The 20941-nt window shown below is 51.5% G+C and overlaps 1 protein-coding gene across 11 annotated transcripts in view; it reads right to left on the bottom strand.

Moving 5' to 3' along the window:
- PIGG (phosphatidylinositol glycan anchor biosynthesis class G (EMM blood group)) overlaps positions 1 to 20941 on the bottom strand; it is a 56076-nt gene that overhangs the window by 14460 nt on the left and 20675 nt on the right. For 7 of the 11 annotated variants that reach the window (XM_060655603.3, XM_060655605.3, XM_060655604.2 and 4 more), the window contains 7 exons: positions 18793 to 19005; positions 15146 to 15363; positions 14518 to 14799; positions 12692 to 13149; positions 10263 to 10454; positions 6984 to 7293; positions 3032 to 3195 (listed from right to left, as the gene is read on the bottom strand). In XM_060655603.3, coding sequence (XP_060511586.1) covers positions 3032 to 3195; positions 6984 to 7293; positions 10263 to 10454; positions 12692 to 13149; positions 14518 to 14799; positions 15146 to 15363; positions 18793 to 19005 — 1837 coding nt within the window. Of the gene's footprint in view, positions 1 to 3031; positions 3196 to 6983; positions 7294 to 10262; positions 10455 to 12691; positions 13150 to 14517; positions 14800 to 15145; positions 15364 to 18792; positions 19006 to 20941 lie in introns of those variants that run through there. The other 4 variants (XM_060655606.3, XM_060655609.3, XM_060655608.3 and 1 more) reach the window with 4 other exon arrangements.

The following is a 20941-nucleotide window of genomic DNA, read 5'->3' as shown; positions in this document are numbered from 1 at the left end:
TGTGGCCTCGTCCCTTTGCACGTGCTCCTCTCCAGCTCCCTTGACTGATCGTGACCACTTCCACCCACATGCCCTTCTCTTGGCAGCTGTCCTGACCAACACCAGCAGACTCAGGGGCTCAGCCATTCTGGGCTCATCTCTGTGATGTGCTCAGCAAGTAACGGACCCATCTCTCTGCTACTGCCACCAGCCCATGAGCTCCTGCACCTCGGGTCCCACTGAAGATCCAGTCCATTAGGCCGAGGACCTCCAGGGAGCTGGGCCCTGAGGCATTATCTCATTACGTCCCTCAAGGGCCACTGCACCAATACCGGTGAAACTCTTGGGAACAGCTTCCTGGATGAATGCTTGTGGCCCATGGCTCTGCTACCCCTCTCTTGGGGAGTGCCATGGAGTCCGTGCTTAGCTAAGAGCCTGCGGACCTTGCTCCCTTCTTGAGCAGACAGCACGGAAGCTGGAGCTTGCCACAATTTCGCACGTAGTAAACATGACCTAGTTAGAAAACTCTGGCTTCTTCCTTCCATAGCAACATTCAGGGGGTCACCATTCCCACAACCTCAGCAAAGATGACGTGCACTGTAGGGAGTGAATGAAGGCCTCACGGCCTAGCTCAGCATGGCTGCCCATGCCACCAGGCTCTAGACCTGAAGCCAGCCCCTGTAGCCAAGGGTCACGAACACCCAGGGCCCAGTTTCTGAGCCACTAGCAATATTTTCTTTTTCTACTATTTTAATATAGCTCTAGTTTTCTTACTTGACTGAAACAAAACAACTCCAAAAACCAATGAGTAGAACTTGATGTAAAAGTAAAAGCTTTTAAAAAAGGAAAAGCAAAACCTTTTCTAAAATAAAAGAGAAACATTTCTTAATTAGGGAAAACGTCATGTAATACTCTCCAGTTGATTAAAATGCTTTCAGCTTACTTTACAAAAATGCTTTTTTTTTTTTTTCTCCCCAATACAGATAGATGAAAAGTGTCAGGAAAATCAAACTGCGATCCCAGCACCAGAGAAGCTGCCCTTCACAGAAGCCTAGGCTCTCACTGTCTGGCCCTCATCCTCCCTGGCCCACCTGTTCAGCTGGTCTGCAGACCAGACACGGTGTGCTTAGCAGAGCCATGTGCACTAAGGCAGTCAAGCTCTCCAAGGCAGAGGCGAGCACGTCTTGCCAACTCATGGCCCTCTGGGTCCCCAACACATGACGGCACTGACGAGGACCGAGGCCTCCCAACCCAACCTAACCCTGGTCACAGAGACATCTAGGAGGCTGCTAGGGAGAGAACCAACAGGCCAGTAGTGGTCTCGTGGCCCACGTGGGTTCACAGGCAGCACGAGAGCCTAAAGGTCATCGCGGGCAGTGCAGCGGCCCCCACATGCCTCTGCTCCAGCCAGCAGTGCCTGGGCTTGCAGGAGCTGACCATCAGACGAGCAGTGACTATCCACAGACGGTCCCCAAGTGTGCATCCGAGGAAAACACACTGACTTGTAGGCATCTCTCCTCAGGAAACCTAGAGCGAGCTGGAGAAATGAGACTCCCACATTGGAGAAACCAAACATCAACCGTGGCAATTCAGAGGGGCGGCCAGAAGGTCCCCGGAGTAGGAAGCCTGCTCTCCACAGGTGAAGCCTTTACTTGCTTTCTTGCTCTAAACTGTGACTTGAGGGTATCACCCCACTCACTCCTACACTCTCCTCCACCCCTTACGTTTGACTGTGGAATGGGAGAAGACGGTGGCCCGTGGACATGAACTTGGGGGCAGAAGTCGAGGGTCCCTGAGGCCTGAGTCTCAGGAGCTGGTCTGGGGTGAGGACGAGAGGCTTCCCATGAAGTATGTGCTGTCCTGAGAGGTGGGACCTGAGCATGTCCCGGGAAGTTCAGACATGGGTCAGCAGTCACCATAGCAGGGGCTGCACTCTAATGGGGGGGGCAGAGCAGTGGGGGTCTAGAGGGGTAACAGGGACAGGAGGCCTCAACCTCCCCCAGGCGACATCCCCCTGTAGGACTGGGGACACAGCGGGACATTTGGCAGGAATATCGTCCTTCTGGGGCCTGCCCCGCATGTTCCACAGCCCACTCAGCATGTGGGGGCTGGTCTAGCACCTCAGCCAGACGCTGGCATTCAGAGGGGAGACCACGCCTGTGGGGTGTTACTGAGTAGCTTAAGAAAGGCAACGGTGCTTTTGGGACCGGGGCACTGAGAGAGCCCTGACACACGTTGCACGGCTGCTCACACCACCTCCAGCACCCGTGGGACTCCTCACATAGGCCCCACCCCCCAGGAGGCGATACCATCACACCGTTTTACAGAAGGGAGAGTCTGGGCCTATTTGGAAAGTGCAGAATCAGGCAGGCCACATGCCCCTCAGGCTGCACTCTGCCAGGCCGGACCCAGGCGCTGAGGTTACCGTGGTACACAGACTGGGAAGCCCCTGCCTTATGAAGCCTTCTTTCTGGGAGGGCCAATGCACAAACAAATGAGGAAGCAGGGAGGAGCATGGTGGGCAGGAGGATGGGGTAGGCTGCCCCATGGGCTGGCCAGAGGGGCGGGCCACCAGGTGGAGCCCGATGGGGCCTCTCGGTGGCAGGGCAGGGCACGGCCCCAGAGTATGTACCCGCTGACGGCATCCCCTCAGGCCTGTGCAGGCTCCTCTGTAGCAGGGGTCCTGGAGGTGAGAGCCAGCACGTCTTGTCTTTGTGCCCGAAGGGTGGCCAATAAGGCCACCAGCAAGCAAAGAAACCGAGAAGGGTCCCTGGAAACCACACCCTGGTATAGGCTGGAAGAGAGCAGCAGAAGCTGGCTGCCCCTGTGGCCTCCCCATCATCCCGACACAGGGCCCGGGTGGCCACAGACCTGACCTGCACCCGCCTCTGGCTCACATGCTGTGGACTGTTCATTCTTATTTGTGGAAAAGAGAGTGCATGAAGACTTTTAGCCCCTTGGGGTCTGGAACCCTGTGTCTGGAATAAGGAACTCTCTTTGAACGGTCGACCTGCCATCAGAGTTTGTGCTAAGAGACAAAGAACAGCTTCACCTGCTGGTTTCTGAGCTCAGGAAGCTCACTAAGTGGCTGGCCCACAGCACGGGTCCTGCGAACGTTGCAAATGCGGTCAGGAACACAGCTGGGACCTCCACGTAGGTGTCCAGGCCCACGAAGCCCGCTGAGATGTCCACCGTGGCTATGTTGTTGGAGTTTCCCTGGAACACAGGTAGAAGCAGCACTGACACAGCCACCAGCAACCAAAGCAATCTGCATGTGGCCACAGTGACACGGACACCCAGGAGCCCCAGATGCCCGCCCACTCCTTTCCCACCTCGCCGCCAGGTGGGGAGGAACAAATATACGTCTGCCGAAGAACTGTGGCAAATTCCAAACCTTCCTCAGATCTATCTACTTAAGACAGACACAACGACCTCCCTACAACAGAGACCCTGTCTGAGGGCTGCACCTGGTCATGGGAGGCAAGGTGGCCAAGGAGAGGCTGAAGGTGGTGTTGCCACATGGCTCTTTCAATGGGTGAATGCTGCTGCTAGGAAGAAGAGGGCACGCTGGCCACTGGGGGGGCTTGGCCTCCAGCTTACGTGTCAGATCTGAGACCCTGGTGGGTAAGGGATGCATGGCTCACCCTGCACAAAAGGGTAGGGTCTACATCCAAGGGAAGGGTCTCCTAAGACTCAGTCCCTCTCTCTACTTGTAGTCTTCATCACTGCTGGTGACCTTTCCTCAGCTACTCAGGACATTTATAAGTTTGATCCCACAAATGTCTGTCCCAGCCCAGCAAAGATCCCTCCTGGGACCACTTATTGATGGCTGAGGACACAACTCCAGCCAGGTGTTCATGGCTTCACAGACTTGCCAGTGGAACCCCAGTGCCTCCTCCTTTGCTGCGTCGTTCCAGATGGTCACCGGGTCATGTTGGCAGACCTCCCAGATACCTCAGAGACACCCTCTTACAGCGGGCCCCTCCCCAGACAGCAACCTCTCCTGTGCAGCTTCCCCTTTGCCCACTTTGCCAGCGGCCGCCTGAGCCTTTGCGATTATGTAATTCCTATTCAGAAGCCCCTTGCCCCTTCCTATTTCAGAGCTGCTGAGCAGAGGGAGGAAGAGTCCCAAGTGCTGTGGCAAGGGAGGCATGATGAAGAAGGACAAGTGGATCTGACACTGGGAAGCTGCCGGAGATCCCACCGAGGCCGACTCACTCGTATCCAGAGAGGGTTGACTTCAATACTGTTATCGCAGCCAAGGCACAGACGGCCTGCTCTGGGGCTTTACTTCCATCGACTCATTCAGTCCTCAACAGTCCTGATGTGGTGCCATCGTGACCCTCAGTGGGAACAGGTGGGAACCCAGGAGGCCAGCTGGGTACCAGGAATCACGGAGCTGAGGGCAAGAAGGAGGGGCAGCAAGCCTGTAGGTCTTGTCCCGGGAAAGCTGACCATGCGGGAAGGGCTGTGGGCAGGGGAGAGACGAGGGAGACCCACACTGCTGCTGCTCAGGATCCGACGTGCCTCAGGACTTGCCGCACAGGGTCTGTGCTGAGTTTGCGTGCGGACAGCCTCCCCAGCACACACCACGGTCTGCTGCGGGTTCCACTGCCCAAGGCAGCACCGGACGAGAACCAGTACCACGTGCGATCACCAGTGCTCCTTCCTCACCACCCAGGGAAAGTGGCTGCATGCCACAGAGGAGCACACTGAACGTGAGGCCGTCTCCTTGCTCGGGGCATGACCGTGGCTCCTTCGGTCTTCCCGACACCAAGGCCTCAGTGCAGGACACTGTGCCAAGCCAGCAGCCACTTTCTCCATCTCGGCTCAGAGGGAGCCCGAGTGAGTCTCCCCACCCGTGCCGGCAGTGTCTACCGTGTGGCTAGTTCACAAGCACCATGACGTATCTGTGGATATGCCGAAATCGCTCCCGTGTGGAGTCCCGGCGGTCCACGTGCCCCTGGGGTAGGAGCGTCTGGTGCCCATCAGACACGCTCACTGTGTAGCATGGCACCCGGGAGCCTGGAGGAGGGAGAGGGGCGGGCGATTTTCCATGGCGATGGTATTCCCATTCCCCACCAGGGCACTCGCGGTCAGAGACATGGAGACTGTCAACAGTGGAACTCCCAGACGGAGGTCACCACCAGGAACAGGCCTGTGCATGGCTTTCAGACAGAGAGAGGACCGTGAGACTGACGGACCACCTAGACATTTCTGGAATGCCCAGAAAAATGTAAAGTCCTTCTACAGCAACACATCAGTCACACTGAATGGCAAGAGTGAAAGAGCCCTAACACAGGCGTGTCGCTGCCAACAAAGCAGAGCAAATACCATCCAGAGGCCGACTCCGACCCGCGCCTCTCTCTTCTGCGGCTCATGGTACCTCAGCTTCTTCCTTTGTCTTTTCCCCCCTTCCGGCTGGTGTTCTGGAATTCCTGGGCTAACTGTATTCCCTCACTTCCACAGGGCTGTTTCTACATTCCTACCGGTAGGTAAGAAAGGCTGTGGTCTTTGAAGTGTGGCTGCTCGACACCACGGAGACACACACATGACGGAGAGACCGTGAGGCCCAGCCTGTGAGGGGTGGAGCTGACTGACGGGCAGCGTGGTCCTCAGCCACCAGCACCTCGAGGGATGGGCAGCGACTCCAGGGAAGTGCCGTCACTCTCCAGGTCCTACGGACTCCAATCGTGCCTTCTCTGTGGGTCCTGAGGGACACGGGCAGTGAGAGCTACTATATAGGGTGCCTCCCGTTCTTCACTACTTTAACCCTTGCAGCAGCCAAGGATGAGATGAGGTGTTAGTTACTCCATTTTACAGATGAGACCAGGGCGCAGCAGGTGCCTGCCAGACGCCAAGTGGCTTAAAAGTACTGGACACCAGTGTCAGGGCTGCAGCTACCCACATTTCTGCTGGGGACAGCCACTCTGGAAGCCACCCAAGGGCAGGACTGGAGACAGAAGTATGGAGTCCCCCAGGGGAGACGGATGGCAAGGGGGTGGTTCTGAGGGTCAGGTCACATCCTCTAGGACTTATGGATTTCTAGAACTTCTCCCACCCCCTTCTGGCCTTCAGGGAACAGATGGAAAGCCATGATGGGGGGCTGCTCTTTGGGGGATGCCATGAGCACCAGGAAACCAGGAGAGAAATAGCAAGGTCAGGGAAGAAGCCCAGGCCCACCTATCGGGACACACAGGCCACACAAGTCCCCAGGGTCTGGAAGAGGAGGGAGGAGCTGGTGCTCACAGAGGAAGTACGGATCCTCACTGTAAAGATGGGAAAACACAGCTGAGACACTCAGGGGTTTGCGCACAGTTCCTCCACCAGAGGGCACAGGGCCGACAGGGGAGGCTGGGGAGCTGTGCCCACCCTCCAGGGTCCTAGAGGCAGCAACTAGGTTGAGGGTGGGGCCCTTCGAACTGGGCAGAGAGATGTGGGAAGGCTGGGATGGAACTAAGTCCCTTTCTGGCCAGAAGCTGGGCCCTCTGTCCACCTGCCCAGGCGCCACTCCACGCACACAGGCAGATACTGAGGTCCATCCTGGAGGCAGCTTGGACTTGCTTCTGATGGGCCCTTTAACACTGGAGAGAAGACGTGATGACCACGGGGCCCCAGGGATTCATAACCACGTGAAGACACCTGACAGCACGGCCAGGGGAAAGGGAATAGAAACTTCAGTTATCACTTCATCAGATAAAGCAATGGAACTGTGAAGTGCCTCCCTAACCAGTCACGGTAAATAGACCTAGTGCACAACCACACACTGTCTTAAGCGCTCACGGATCCACACTGAGGGGTCGGTCTTCAGTAAGTCACTAAATTTTATCCTATCAAACACACATGAAATTTAAGCATCATTCCCCCACACCATACTGAAAGTCCCTTCACTGAACAGCCTTTTTAACTTCCCAACTTATGGTAACCTTTCTCAGAGAAAAACTAAAAGAGAAATGAGATAAAAAGTTAATAGGCTTCTATTCACAATAGCAATGAAAACCTACCTGGAAATAGAAGAATGCTTGACCAAACCAATAATGCATTACAGTGATCTCAGCTGCATCATGCCTCAGGGGCTTCCAGATGAATTTAGTCATTATAGTCTGAATCAAGAGGCTAAATACTAAAACTGGAAGATTATGTGGTCTAAAAAGCAAAGCAGCCAGAAGAACTAATCCACTATATATCTCCCATAAACCCACAGTCTTGATTGTGAAGTCTGCAGCAATGACTTGAGATTTAAGCAAGTCTTTGGTGCCCGTGAACAGAATGCCCAGGACAAAGACATGAACAAAACGAGCTTCAATAAGACCCCTAAAAAAAAAAAAAAAAAAGGCAAGAGTTTGATTCATTAGCACCAGCTCGAAAGACTCAAAACATATTTTTCCATGAAAACCAAGAGTCCACTTAGCTGACTAAAGAAGCCATAGTGCCCGCCCACTCGGGTGACACCATGGAAGTGGGGGTGTCTGCTTCTGCATCTCGGCCTGCAGGGCTCCCCTTGCTCAGAGGCTGGCAGGCCTGTCCTCTCTCTGTGCACATCTCTGATGGAACTGACTCATGGGAATTCTGGGGAGTCCTATTCATCTGGCCCAAGGATGGCCTGGCACAAGGCCAGAGCCATCACTTGTAGGGTGCCAGAAAAACCTCCTACCTGCTTCACACGGTTAATTTGAAAGACTCCTGCAACGGGATAAGGTCAAGCTCTAGCAGAAACTTCCGTTACGTTCATAATGCTAAGATACAATCGGACGTGCTCACAACCACAAGTACTTGCGTATGCACACGCATGCACACGTACACAATGGTGCAGAGAACACTGTGGGGCCTGCAGAAGGGCAGGGCCAGGCTCATCTGGGCTCTGCCACTTACTAGCTCTGTTGCTGGGGAAAGTTACTTAAGGCTTCTGACGCTCACTTCATTATTCCTAAAATGAAGAGAAACAGTACCTACACCTCACAAGCTCTCCTGGGAGTTAACCAAAGAACAGAGGTAAAGTGTTTGGCACATAATACATGTTAAGGATTATTAAGAATTATTTTAGCACTTCACTTACAATTATTTGTAAAGGATATAATTTATGACACCATACCAAAAAATTTCATCTAATGAAACACATATATCCCTAAAACATATTTTAAATAAATTTTATAAATCAAGTATTTTATAAATACTAGAAAAGCTGATCACTTAAAGTAATGCTAAATAAACAAAATTTTAAGTGAAATCAGTATCATAATAACGTTATGTGTTTTGAAAAACTGAATGTTCCTATCTCAGATTTTCCTCGGAAGGTTTGTGCACCTAAAAAAAATTCCTTTTTAAAACCACAGTTAGTTTAATTTGAATAGTCCAAGCACTGTCTGCTGTGTGCCTCTAGTGTGTAGACACCAGCCACAGGGCCATGCGGCAGCCAAAGAGCTAGGGTTAGGTGCAACCCCATGGCCAAGGTGTGCTAAGCAGAGAGCTGATGACAGACCCAATAGGGTTAAAGAAGGAGAAATCAGCCAAGGTCCGAGTCATCAGAGGGGGGAGAATGCATTCTGGGTGGTGAATACGAAAGAGAGCACCAGTGGGGCCTTCAAGGGGTTCACCTCCTTGCCCCAAACCATTCAATGCTATCTAGGACAATGTCCACCTGACCTTCCACTCCAGCAAGCCTGGGCATCACAGCGGAGAAGAGAGGCAGGAGCTAAATGTAAGGGAGTATTTTAGAATATCTATGGACAGCAGCAGACTGAATGGAGAGAAGCAGCTGTTAGGGAAATCTAGAACCTGCATGGCTCAAGACCTGGAGTAGATCTCTTAGTGAGAGGGATCTAGAGCCAGGATAGATGGGGGTGGGGAATGGAAGCATTTTACAGGCAGAACACCAAGCAGTGAAGGTGAGTGAAAGGGTGCATTGACCTATGCTTTGAACACCAAGAAGGTACATGCTGTAGTGTCCATGAAAGGTAAGTGATCCAAGTCTTGAGATGAGTGAGGAGGAAATTAGGTGCACTGATCTGAGAGGAAGTGAGGAATGTATTCACGTATCACACTTTGAGATTTAGACAGCCCTGTGGACATCCTCGAGTGTGACATCTAGCCTTGACATCTGCCCAGAGTCTCAGACTCCAAAGTGAACAGCCTTTGACATGTCTCTACACCATCCTCCCCCTACCTGACCTCCCTGCTTCGGGTGAAGGCCTACCACCCTGCCGTCACCTCAGCCAGGCTCTGGGTATCACTTCAAGTGCCCGTACTGTTGGCCTATTTTCAGGTGGGCCTCATGCCTCCTGGCCACTCACACAGCCTGGCCACAGCCCTCAGCTTACACCCTGACCTTTTCTGAGAAGATAACATTTGCTTTCCTTTCTCTGATTAGAAAAGCAATAAAAAAATGAAAATGCATGGAAAGGAAGAGCACAAGCCACCTGTGAGTCTGTGTCCTAAATCTAATCACAACCAATTACATATTTGAGTCTTTCATACAAACATGAAAAAATACGCATCTACTTCATAAACTGGGGTCATATGATAGTTTTATAGCCTACTGGTCCACATCTTCTCATCGTCTATGAAAACACAGTACCCAGCACAGAGCTTTAACATCACTCAGAGGTTCATCCCACTACTGTTGGCCAATTATCTTGATTTGTACTCTGTGTGCCTGTAAATAATTTTTCAGAGAGCATGCCTGTGTCCTGGTTCCAGGCCTCATCTCTGGTTCTGTTCTTGAGATAAATGTCATAAGAGGGTGCCCAGGTCACAGGGTTGGATACACTCAAAGTTCTTACCACGTTTTACGGCCTCCAGAACAGCCTCTGCTCACCCCACCCCACATTGCCTTTAAAAAAAGAAAAGCTGCCAGTTTTTGATACATAAAATGTGGCATTTATGCCTCAGTCAGCACGGGGGGGCCCCTCCCCACCCCAGGAATTCACCGTCAAAATGCGGGAAAGTTGACTTTTCTGGTGTGCTTTGTTTCCCAACTGATAGGAAGCGACCCCTCTTTGTGATTCCTGTTACTACTTCTTGACCGAGCAAAACTGAATCCTTTCCGTTTCTTATTTTTAGAGAACCCTTTACTGTAAAAAATAAACCTCAGTGACCTTACTCCGTTATCTGTCTCTCTCCTGCCAAAGGAAAGAGACTAAAAGAATCAGTTTATTGAGGCACTCCTTGTCCAGGCTCTAGTAACTGCTGAGATCACGATTCACAGAAACCAATTCCAAAGTTCTAAAGACCGCGTGGCACGTTTCAGTGTATAAAACATTAAATAGATTTGCCAGTACGCTTACTTGGAAATGTCTTTGCTGTCTCGTTGCCATGGGAACAGGACATTTCCAATGGCTGCCCGGTAGCAGTAGACACCCAGGAGGCCAAGTGCCATGGCTACTTTTGACGTCAGGGAGCACCTCCTCTGCACCAGCGCAAAAATCATGATGAGCGAGAGGGTGGCCAGAACGGAGAGCTCAGCTTTATGATCAGAACTGAAATGAAACGGAAAATCCCCAAATCGCTAGTAAGTATAGCGATCGATGTTACGGATCTACACCAAGTGGTTTTCTAGGAACTGTATTAAAAATAGCTGATTTTTCTGAAAAGCAAAAAAGAAAAGAAAATCGTTGGTGCTTTAAATTCAAAGGTTCTTAAAATGCGACAAATGAGTTAACCTGAGCTCTCATTTCTCATTCACAAATGGTCCCTGCCACCAGGTCTGCACTGGCCAGTGCAGTGACCTGTATAGAACGCTATCCACTGCCTCCCCTGGCAACCCTTTTCCCCCAACCACCGGTGAAGAGATTCTGGGCAAACTGTGTATTTGCCAGCACACGTCCTGCTCACGGGAGACCAGCACGTCCTGGTGCAATCCTCTCTCATTCCCTCATTAACACAGATTGACTCACTTGAGAGCGTCTGCTCGCTCCCAGGCAAGGAGACTTTGCAGTCAGGCTCGGGGCACAAAGCCGTCATGGCAAAGCTGCTCCCCTGTCTCTGTCTGGCCCCCGCCCACCATCCTGCCACCTCAGTGAGTGCTGCGCTGGAAGGCAGGATTCTTTTGTTTCATTCATCACAGCATACACTCACGAAGGCCAGACACTCAATAGTTGTTAAGTGGATGAGTGACTAACCCTGCCAAGGTAAACACACAGCAGTGGAAAAACTACTTGGAAAAGACTCGGAGGAAAGATATGGCCAGCGTCAGGACATGGGCCCAGGGACGGCGGGAGGTGATGGGTGTCATGCTGGGGCCTGGCCCTGCCCTGGTGCTTGGTCTGGGAGGTGGTCACCTGGGTGTCCATTCGCTGTCACTCTTTAAACTAGATGTTTTACGCACTCTCCTGGATTGTTCATTGTAACAACTGAAAAATAGCAATAAAGAAGGTGAGTTCAGATGCCTCTCAAGAAGCCCTCCTCTGAAGGAGAAATGGGGCCACGTTGCAGCTTCTTCACGAACTGACAGGACTAATTTGGCAGCACGGGGAAGGCTGTGATGCAGGAAGGGGCACCCTCTGAGGGGAAGAGGTCGGGCCTGATGTGCCGGAGGAGGGTCCAGACTGAGGAGTGGGCACAGTGGCCCCTGGAGAGGGGGGCGGGGCATCAGGGGTGGGATCAGCACATTCTCCTGCAGTACCTCGACTCTCCAGAAAGGTAAGTGAGGCTCCCGGGCTGTCCCAGAGCTGCCCCAACCTCACATGCTCAGGCAGAGGTCTCGAGTTGCCTCTGCTTCCTCACCTGAGGTGGGACAGGCCAGCGATCTCTCTCCAGGCCTGCTACAAAAACGAAACGAGCAGGCACGTGGCAGGACCCGGAAGAAGCTGCCTGTGGTTGCCAGAGGTTTGCCAACAGAGTTAGCACTTGGGAGAAATTTCCCACAAGAATTATTTGACCAGAGGGATGATTTTTATAGCCTGTGATGGATCTTTCCAGGTATCTTGGAGCCATGGCAGTGTGCGGTCAGGGGTCCTCTGCTGCGTGCCGGGACTGCGTTCTATCACTTCCTTTTGTGTGTCTGCTGTGAGTAAAATCACACCTCGTTGTTTGACCCTACGCTCCCTGATCACTAGGACGGTGGGCATGTCCCTCGTCTTTCTGTTGGCATTCCCTCCTTTAGGAATGTGTCTGTCACTGTCCTGAGCCCCCTTCCTGCTGGCGACTTTCATACAAGTCCTTCACAGCGACAGGAAATAAATTTTTATTCCGTTCTCTTCCTTCTCCTTTAGTTTTCTAAGTCTTCACTGACAGGCAATTAGAATATATAATACGGCCAGTATTTTCTGTCCCAGTTTCCTCTCTCTACTGTGATCCTCGCCATCCAGTACACTTTTGACTAGGTTGCTCAGCCATCAGCCTCAGGGTGGGGAGAGAGGGGAGGAAGGACGGAGGGAGCATGGCCCTGTCCCAGACCTGCCTTGTCGGCGAGGAGGCAGCAAGTAACAAAACTATGTCCTCGCTGCAGTTGTCATTTTAAAACTGAAAGGTTTTCAAATATAAAGTTATGGTGACTCAGCAATAAAAAAACCCCAAACATGTTAGGGTAGCCTCAAATAAATCCATCTTTCAATATTAATTCCTGGCTTACAGTCTATTTTTCCATTTCTTCAGTTCTCAAATACCACTTCCGTCCTAAGTATAAAAAACAGGGCTGAATTTGGAAAAAGAACACTCTGTGGCCAGTCAGCCGTGCAAGGTCCGGCCTAAGGCTACGGCTCATACTCTCTCTCACCTGGTGAGCCAGTGCCCCAGGTCAGGCCGGTGGGCCCACTGCACACCCGTCTGGTTTAGTGACCGCAGCAGCCGGCAGCAGGTAAGTATCACCCAGGGGCTTGCCATCGCCATCCACTTCTCCCAGCCTCTGAGCGTGTTAAGGGAAGTGGGGCTCTTAGACGCTCTGTGGGGCTCTAGCTCGTCATGGCCGATGCTCCTGTCCTGTAATGCTGGTGCAGTGTTGACAAACCCCCGCTCCCCGTGCGAGCATCGCCGGGGCTCACAGTCATCGCCCAGAAAGCAGTTTCTGTAGATTTCGTGACACAGAGCCAGACACAGGGTGTTAACGAGGAAGTACCAGGTCTGGTGCTCTTCCTCGATGAAGCTGCTTGCGCCCAGACTCAGCACGTGGCCCATGGTCCCCAACAAGATAACAACATCCAACTCTGACCATCGTGAGTTTGGATGGGCTGGATTCTGTAAAAGGAAAATGCATTCCGTGAGGGAAACACACGAAAATTACACAAATCCCACCCCAGGCACTTAAAGTTCTTGCTCACAGAGCATAACCTGCTGTGACAGGCACTTGCAGCTCCTCACGCCCCCACCCACCCCCTGCTCTGCTCTGGAGGGACTGTCACCCTGGACTGCAAGTCCTAAGCCGAGTGACAAAGAGAACAAAGATACTTAGCCGCACACCGTCTGGGCAGTGCTGCAGCTCCGAGAGCTCCCCTACTGGCTCCTGGACCCAGCCCTCCTTGCACCCTCATCCTTTCCCTCAGGGCCTAGGCCTCCAGGGGTCACAGGCAGTTCCTGCTGCTTGAAACCAAAGAACCCCCAGGACATATGCAACCAAACCAGACATTTAATTTCTCCATGAATTTTCCAGAAATCCAGAAAGCTTTCATTAAAATGGTCAATTCCCTCGAAACAACAAAGTTGGCGTCACGGCACCAACCCTTCCATATGCCGAACGCGTTGAAGATTAAAGATCAGGACTCCGTGACTGTCCTTTGACAACTTCTTAATGTTTCCTCTATTGGTCACGCACAGCTTGTATAAGACAGAAAGAGAGATACCATGAATCCTAATTTAGGGCCTAGAGAACAAACGAAATGGCTTGAGGGAACCCTATGTTCTAATGGGGGAACAGAAGCGTCCTATGAACGACAACACGTCAGCTCCTCAGACACAGGCACACGGGGAAGGGCCTCTGATCATTCTGGTGGCCTGGAGTGACTTCCCTGGGTCCCTTAGGCTCCGGGCACCATGGACCAACCGTGGCTGCCCACCTCTGCTTCACCACACTGCTACCGTGATCACGAATATAGGTGTCAGAGGCCAAAGACCCTAAGAAATCTACAGGAAAACATCAGTCTTGAAAAGAAAACTGCACTTTACGAGGCAGGATGGACTCCTGAGGAGGGCAGGGTGAGGACAGGGTCCCAGCCTCCTGCTGACCTTTCTGGAAGGTCTAATGAGTTGACTCCTTCCTCTCTGAAATGTTCTTCCCTTGGCTGAGCTCAAACACTTTCTGAGAGATGTCTGATTCACACTGCACCACCAGTCAACTGCCCATTTGTCTGTGACCAGCAGCCCATGTTTAGAGTCACAGGAACCCTGTGTTTACAACGAAGAAATGAGGCCTGTGACCTGGCAACACAGGTCTGAGGGTCTGAAGTCAGGATGCTCAGACGTTGGCCCTTCTGAAGTGTGGGCTCCTCAACTCTGCCTGGTTACACACCAAGGGGTTTAACCAGTGTCTGATGAATGAAAGATCAGCTGAGATAAGAGAAAAAGGCCGATCCAGGAAGACAGCGTCCCATGCGTGGGAACCAGCCTTACCTTGCTCAGGAGCTTTCCGCTGGCAAACATCTTGGCAAGAGCAGACACAACCGCACAGAGCAGTGCAGAGATCAACACCATCACTCCACCTGCCATCAGCCATGAGAGGCCACAGAAATAGCAGGAACTCTCAGCTGAGGTGCACACAATGACGTGAAGAGCAGAAAGAACCAGAAACATCAAATAAAACAGCAGAGAAAACACAGGCGACCACAGAGGAACTTCCAATTCAGCCTTGCTGCTCAGTGCTTGCGGGATGCTGAGCAGGAGCAGGGTTAGAACCTGGCAGAGAAAAACAGCAGCAGTGTCCATGACTGATGGGCTCGGAGAGAACCGGTCAGAAAAAGCCTGCCTCCTGACCTTGTGCCAGCTGTTCAAACGTTGGAAACAGAAGAAGAAAGCCCAATAAACACGGTTTGTACAGAGCTGCCAAGAGCGCACGCATACTTGACGCCTGGCAGTACTCTGGGCATGAGGGCACACCATGAGAGAGTTCAGCGAGTAAAGAAACTGGTATTTTTCCATATTTAGAAAAACAAGTGTTTTATACACTTGAAACTACAAAATTCTGGCTGAGTTATCAAATCAGTTTAACAGCCGAGCCGTGACTCCACACAAGCAGCCGTACCTCCAGAACCATGACGGTCCCCACCAGCATCGAGTAGACGTCGTACTGAGCCACCTGTCTGCTCAGGGATAGGCTCAGAGTCCTCAGGGCATCCAAGTACTGCCTGCGAACCTTGGTTCCCAGGTTGAAAAGGACTTCCGAGGTACTTTCCTCCAAGTACAGTCTGATCCAGTTCCCATGCAACCTCTCTGCCATTTTAAACTGCTCAAACCCAGGCTCTACCAAGAAGAGGACAAGGTTATACTACAAATCACAGACAAGAGGATGCATATGTCATTTCAAAGTATTCCATTATTCACACGCATATAGTGCGAGCATAAATTCTGAGACCTAATGGAGGTGAATTATTCCTTGGGGGGTGGCCAGCAACGCCTTCAGTAAAACTAACAGCTGATGATGCTCACGAATCCTCTGACATCCTGCCAGCCCACCACAGCCCTAGGCACAAAGCAGCACCCAATAGGGACAGAAGCATGTGCCCCCCCGTCTCTACCTTTTACACCTGGTTTTGCCTCCTCCTCTTCCTCCCCCTTCTCTCCCGATCTCTCTCCACCCTTTTCTTCTTCTTTAATGTGCAATATAAAAACAACCCAGAAATGCGTTACATTATTAGGTCCTCGGTGTTAAAAATCTTTCCAGTGCTCACACACTGTGAGGACCCATCTCTGACCTGTTTCCCTCTTTGCAAGTCCTCTCTGGAAAGGGACAGCAGTCCTGACCCCTCCTGCCACGATGCCGGGCTAGATGATCCTCCCCAATGCCAAGCTAGGCCGGCAGAACTGCTGCTGGGTGAAGCCCAGCCCCCACTGCTGGCTGGCTCCCCCTCTGGGATGGCAGCAGCAGGCAGCTCAGCATCAGGAAGTTGCCTTGCTCCCTTCTGGAGTTGGACCAGACCTACCGGTGACTCAACTCATCTGCAAACGCAAGAACTTCCTTTCTGAGACTCCGTGGTATTTAACATGCTCCTCTGACTTCCAGCAGAGCCATTCTAAGGTGGTCTAAACCATGCCTTTCAGGATTAGGGTTAAGGCTGCTATATGACCCTGAGCACAGCCCTGCCGCTGCTGCAGGCACCAGGTGACCAAGTGCTGATGGCAGGCATGACCCTAACCCTCAGATAGGGATGACTGCCATGCCCACTGCAGAGGGGAGGCACTCGGACACCAGCCCACAGGCTGGCAGGTGTGACGGCTGGGATCTAAACTCAATTAGTCTGGATCCAGGATGGAAACCTTAATTGTTATACCCCCCTCCCCCGCACCTTGAAGTCACAGAGATGTGGGGGCACCGGTGTCTAGACCCAGAATCACAGAGGCATGGGGCACGGGGCTAGGCCTGCTTGGGGCTACCATCCAGCTGGGTTCTCACACGTGCATGGAAGTGCACATTGTGAGAAATGCTCTGGAGGAAAGCGGGAGAATATGGGAGACTTTTGGTAACACTGAGGAAACTGAATGAAATCTGGGGTTGAGGGTGGGGAACAGTAAGGCCTGATATTGAAGCTGAAGTGGAAGGTGGCCCAGGAATCCACCAGGTGAGCAGTGGGGAAAAGCATCCATTCTATGAGAGTAGCACATGCACAGGTCTTGAGACGAGAAAAGCCTGGCCCCCTGGAGTGAAGGGGGAGCGCCGGGCAAGCTGTATCAGATTGGGCTGGATGTTAGGGGAGGCCTTGAAATCAATTCTGGCGTCAGACACATACCCAGTTTTGTCTCAGGAAACACTGCTGACATAGACAAAGGGCATCCCAGGGGCGTAAGACCCCAAGAATGCTTTCCCATTCCAGGGACTGGCCTAAGTTCATCTCAGGGGCCTGCTTCCCACCACACCCACTGCAGTGCCTAATTCTCCCTACTTGCTACTCCTGAAATAAGCAAACAACCATCGCTGTGGTTTTGTTTGGGGTTTTGCTGGTTGTTAGTGTAGGAAAAAGGACACACGTTATCAATAACAAATTTGCAAAAGCTACCAAACAAGTTATTTTTGAAAACAAAGTAACCACTCTCTAGTTGGGACTGAAACGTGCACCAGAGCCGGCCTCACTTTTCACCCAGATTTTCACACAGTTGCTCACTGGGGGCCTCTTCACTGACAGGGGCTGGCTCCCCAGCCATTCAGGACACCTGGCTCCCCACTAGTCCCTGCAGGGCTTGTCGTCCACCAGCAGCTCAAGGCCAGTCTACGTCTCAGCGCAAACTCATCAGCATCACCATACTTCCTAGTACTCCGCTATCTCAAGTAGGAAAAGCTGCCAACATCACATTGAATGTCACCTCAAACTAGGAGTTGACTTCCTCTAAGTTCCCAAACCAGCCCCAGTCCCAGCACCAAACACGCTGTCCTTAATATACCTTGATGGTCAGATAAATCATACGAAAAGATGGTCGTGGGGCGATCTGGATCATTCCCACCAGAGTATCAATACCCCTTAGTTTTTCCCAGCTTAAAACTAGAAACAATATACCCTGTGTCGGCCTCCACCCACCTCAGACAACAGCCATTTCCACGCCCCAGGTCCTTCCCTGTCCCCACTCCAGCCTGGTTTTCTCCCAGTTCTCCATATGCACTGCTCCTGACAAAGCCACCGACAACCTCACCTGCCAGATGAATGGTCCAGTCTCAGTTCCTCACTCTAGCTTACCTTAAGTAGCGCTCAGCATAGCTGCTCACTCCTCCCTTCCTGAGTTTCTTAATTTGCGTGACTTCCTCAACACCAACCCCCTCACCTGGCAAGCACCCTGCTTTGCAAACTTGCTCCTCCCACACCCTTCCCCATTTCAGTAACGGTCACTCCATTCTTCCACTGTTCTAATGAAAACCCCAAGCTGTCCCTTATGCCTCTGGTTCATCTGCACCTTATATCCAGCGCAACACCAAATCCTGCTTGCACTACCTTCAAAATATATGCAGGATACAGCCATTCGTTCTGGATTGCACTGCCACTGCCTGGGCCCTCACACCACCTCTCACTGAGGCACTGAAGCAGCCTTCGGACTCTCCTACCACACAAGGCAGAGCCTTCCACCTGGGCACCTGAGAGAGCCTTTGAGAGCCTTTGAAAACGCAGCTTGAAGATTTCAGACTCTGCACGAACGGCTGCACGGGCTCCCCATCTAGCTCATGATGAAAGCAAGAGCTTCTCCAGGGCCTAGAAGGCCTTCCTATCCCTCTGACCTCATCTCCTTCTGCCTTGCCCCAGTTCACCCTGCTCCAGCCACTCCGTCCCCCTGGTCCTCCCCTGAAGGTGCAGGCAGGTCCCCACTGCAGAACCCTGCATCTGCCACATGTTCTCTCCCGGTGTCAAAGGCCAGGCCTGCCCCGACAGCCCTCATCGACCTGCATTCTCCATCCTTTCCCCCATACAGCCTTTTCCTAAGGCGCTCCTCACCATCCTACTGCTACTTCTCCTCTGGAAGGTAAGCTCCATGAGGGCAGAGCCCTTGTGCCTCCAGTGCTTGTAATAGTCCCCAGCCAAACAGGAACTTAGTGAAAAAATTCCACATTTGTTGAATGAAAGAACTTGATATAGATAACTGTACCTGTGGGTGTTGCTAATGGTGTTCATCAGGGTTCTAATAAAACAGAAGCACAAAGACTGATGACCTACACACAGGTGTAGTGGAAACATTGTCTATTAACTGAGTTACCTTTTTTGTATGATGGCACGTTCTCTTGCAACAATTTGCTGAGCTGCACTGCATTTAAATGTAAAAACCTCAACTGTTCTCTCACTGGTCTCCCTTCTATGGAGGGGAACAGGAGACTACCAACGCTGTTCTCTGGAATCGGCAGACCAAGCCCTATTGCTAGGGTTGCAGCCAAGTCAGTCTGTTGAACGTGCTTTGGATGTCTGATGTCACCTAGAGAAAAGAAAACGGTTTGAGTGATGGGCTCTCAGATGTGTGAGAGAGTAGTCATTCCCTAGACCTTTTTTTTTTTTTTTTTTAATTTATTTTAGAGAAAGCGAGCACGTGCAGGCTTGTGTGCATTGGAGAGGGGCAGAGGGAGAGAGAGGGAGAGGGAGGGAGGGAGGGAGAGACAGAGAGAGAGAGAGAGAGAGAGAGAGAGAGAGAGAGAGAGAGAGAGAGAGAGAATCTTAAGCAGGCTCCACACCCAGTGCGGAGCCTGACATGGGGCTCAATCTCAGAACTGAGAGATCATGACCTGAGCTGAAATCAAGAGTTGGGACACTTACCTGACTGAGCCACCCAGGCACCCCCGTTCCCTTGACCTTCTACAACCGATTATCCATCTCTTTGAGCCATTCTATGTAGATTCATACAGAAAGCACTTTCCTGGTTTTTATGTCAATAAATTACTAAATACTCATCCCGTGTGGGCATGGTGCCTTCCCCAAAGGAGCGTACGATATGTAGGAGGGATACCAACACAAGAAACAGTACCGCCTGAGTTTTAGAGCCCGGGATACGCACAGAGACAGCAGGTAGCTCTGTACATGCTGAGGGATGGTCACTTTGGTGAGGTCAACAGTCAACCTCCTGAACAAGGGTGACAGCAGGATGTATGGCAGCCCTACCCTGTGGATTCAGAGAGGCCCACACAGCACTGAGATATGGACAGACTTTTCAGCAGCTCCTGAGCAGTAGAAGGCACCCGTGCTGGGGAGAGCGGAGTGAGGGTGGATTCAGCTAGGCCTAGTTCTCTAACCAGCTCCAACAAGCAAGACGTCTGCCTACTGGTGGCCTGAGCAATTGAAGAGCTTCAAGCCCCGGTAATGGCCTGCTTTGCTACTAACTTTGCAGAGGAAATGGGTGTGACATCGGGACACTGGGCTCAGGCTCCTGCTTTGCCACTATCCAGCCGATGCCTTCGGTGAGAACGCAACACAGTCAGACTGTTCTCATCTGTAAAGAGAATACCCAGCCCCCACCCCCCAGAAACCACAATGAAGGTCCGAGGCGGACTGAGGGGGCGACCAGGGAAGTCTACCCAGGAGAGGTAGGTGGTGCTTGGTGGGAGTACCTCAGACACTGTAGTGTGGGTTTGCAGAGGTTTTACTCTCATTGTGGTACTTTTGGTTGTATAGAATTTTTCTTTTTGACTTGGTCAAATATATTAATCCCTTCTTGACCAACCCTCCACTGATGGGTTCTGGGTTATACTTAGAAAGAACTAACTACGCCAATTTTTTCATTTGTTTTTCTTCTAGTATTTTCTTATATTAAGTGCTTTGATCTGAAGCAAAACAAAACCCAAAAGAAAAATCCCACCTTAAATTGATTTTGGTGCTGATATTGGTGGTGGTGCCAGTGCTATTCCGAGATTACTCTGGGTGTTTATGGGATACTCATCTCCAGGGTCGTTGACAACCAGGATTCTAAGCTTAGGAGGAAGACAGAAAAGACGTAGGGCCTAATACTTTCATTTTACAGCAATGAATGTGAATTGCAAGTATCAATACAAACTCAAGATCATTTTTATCTTAAAAAGATTTCCTTGCTTTGTCCAGAAATGACAAATAAGCCAGTATCCAGACAGTGGTCCTCAAAGATCCCTGTCCACTGAACAGAACTAGGGAATCCTGGAAAAGCAGCCGATTCCAGGTCCAGGGAAGGAACTGTGCAATGGGAGGCTGGAACCCTTCTCAGCCTAGAGAGCAACAGAACTCTCAGAGAGACTAAGGTGTTTGAGACCTCAAGGCTGGAAGGACTCAGGAGCTAATCTGAATCAGAGGCTCCTACTGGCCAAAGATGGCACACTTTGAGTATTAAAAAGAATATTACTTATAGGGAATTGAAACAAAATGTGCTTAGATCCATGGGTTCACAATGCTAC

This window comes from Panthera onca, chromosome B1, assembly GCF_046562875.1.
Source record: "Panthera onca isolate mPanOnc1 chromosome B1, mPanOnc1 haplotype 2, whole genome shotgun sequence".
NCBI classification, from domain to species: domain Eukaryota; kingdom Metazoa; phylum Chordata; class Mammalia; order Carnivora; family Felidae; genus Panthera; species Panthera onca.
The sequence above is the reverse complement of the archived record's forward strand: the minus strand, read 5'-3'. Positions and strand labels throughout refer to the sequence as shown.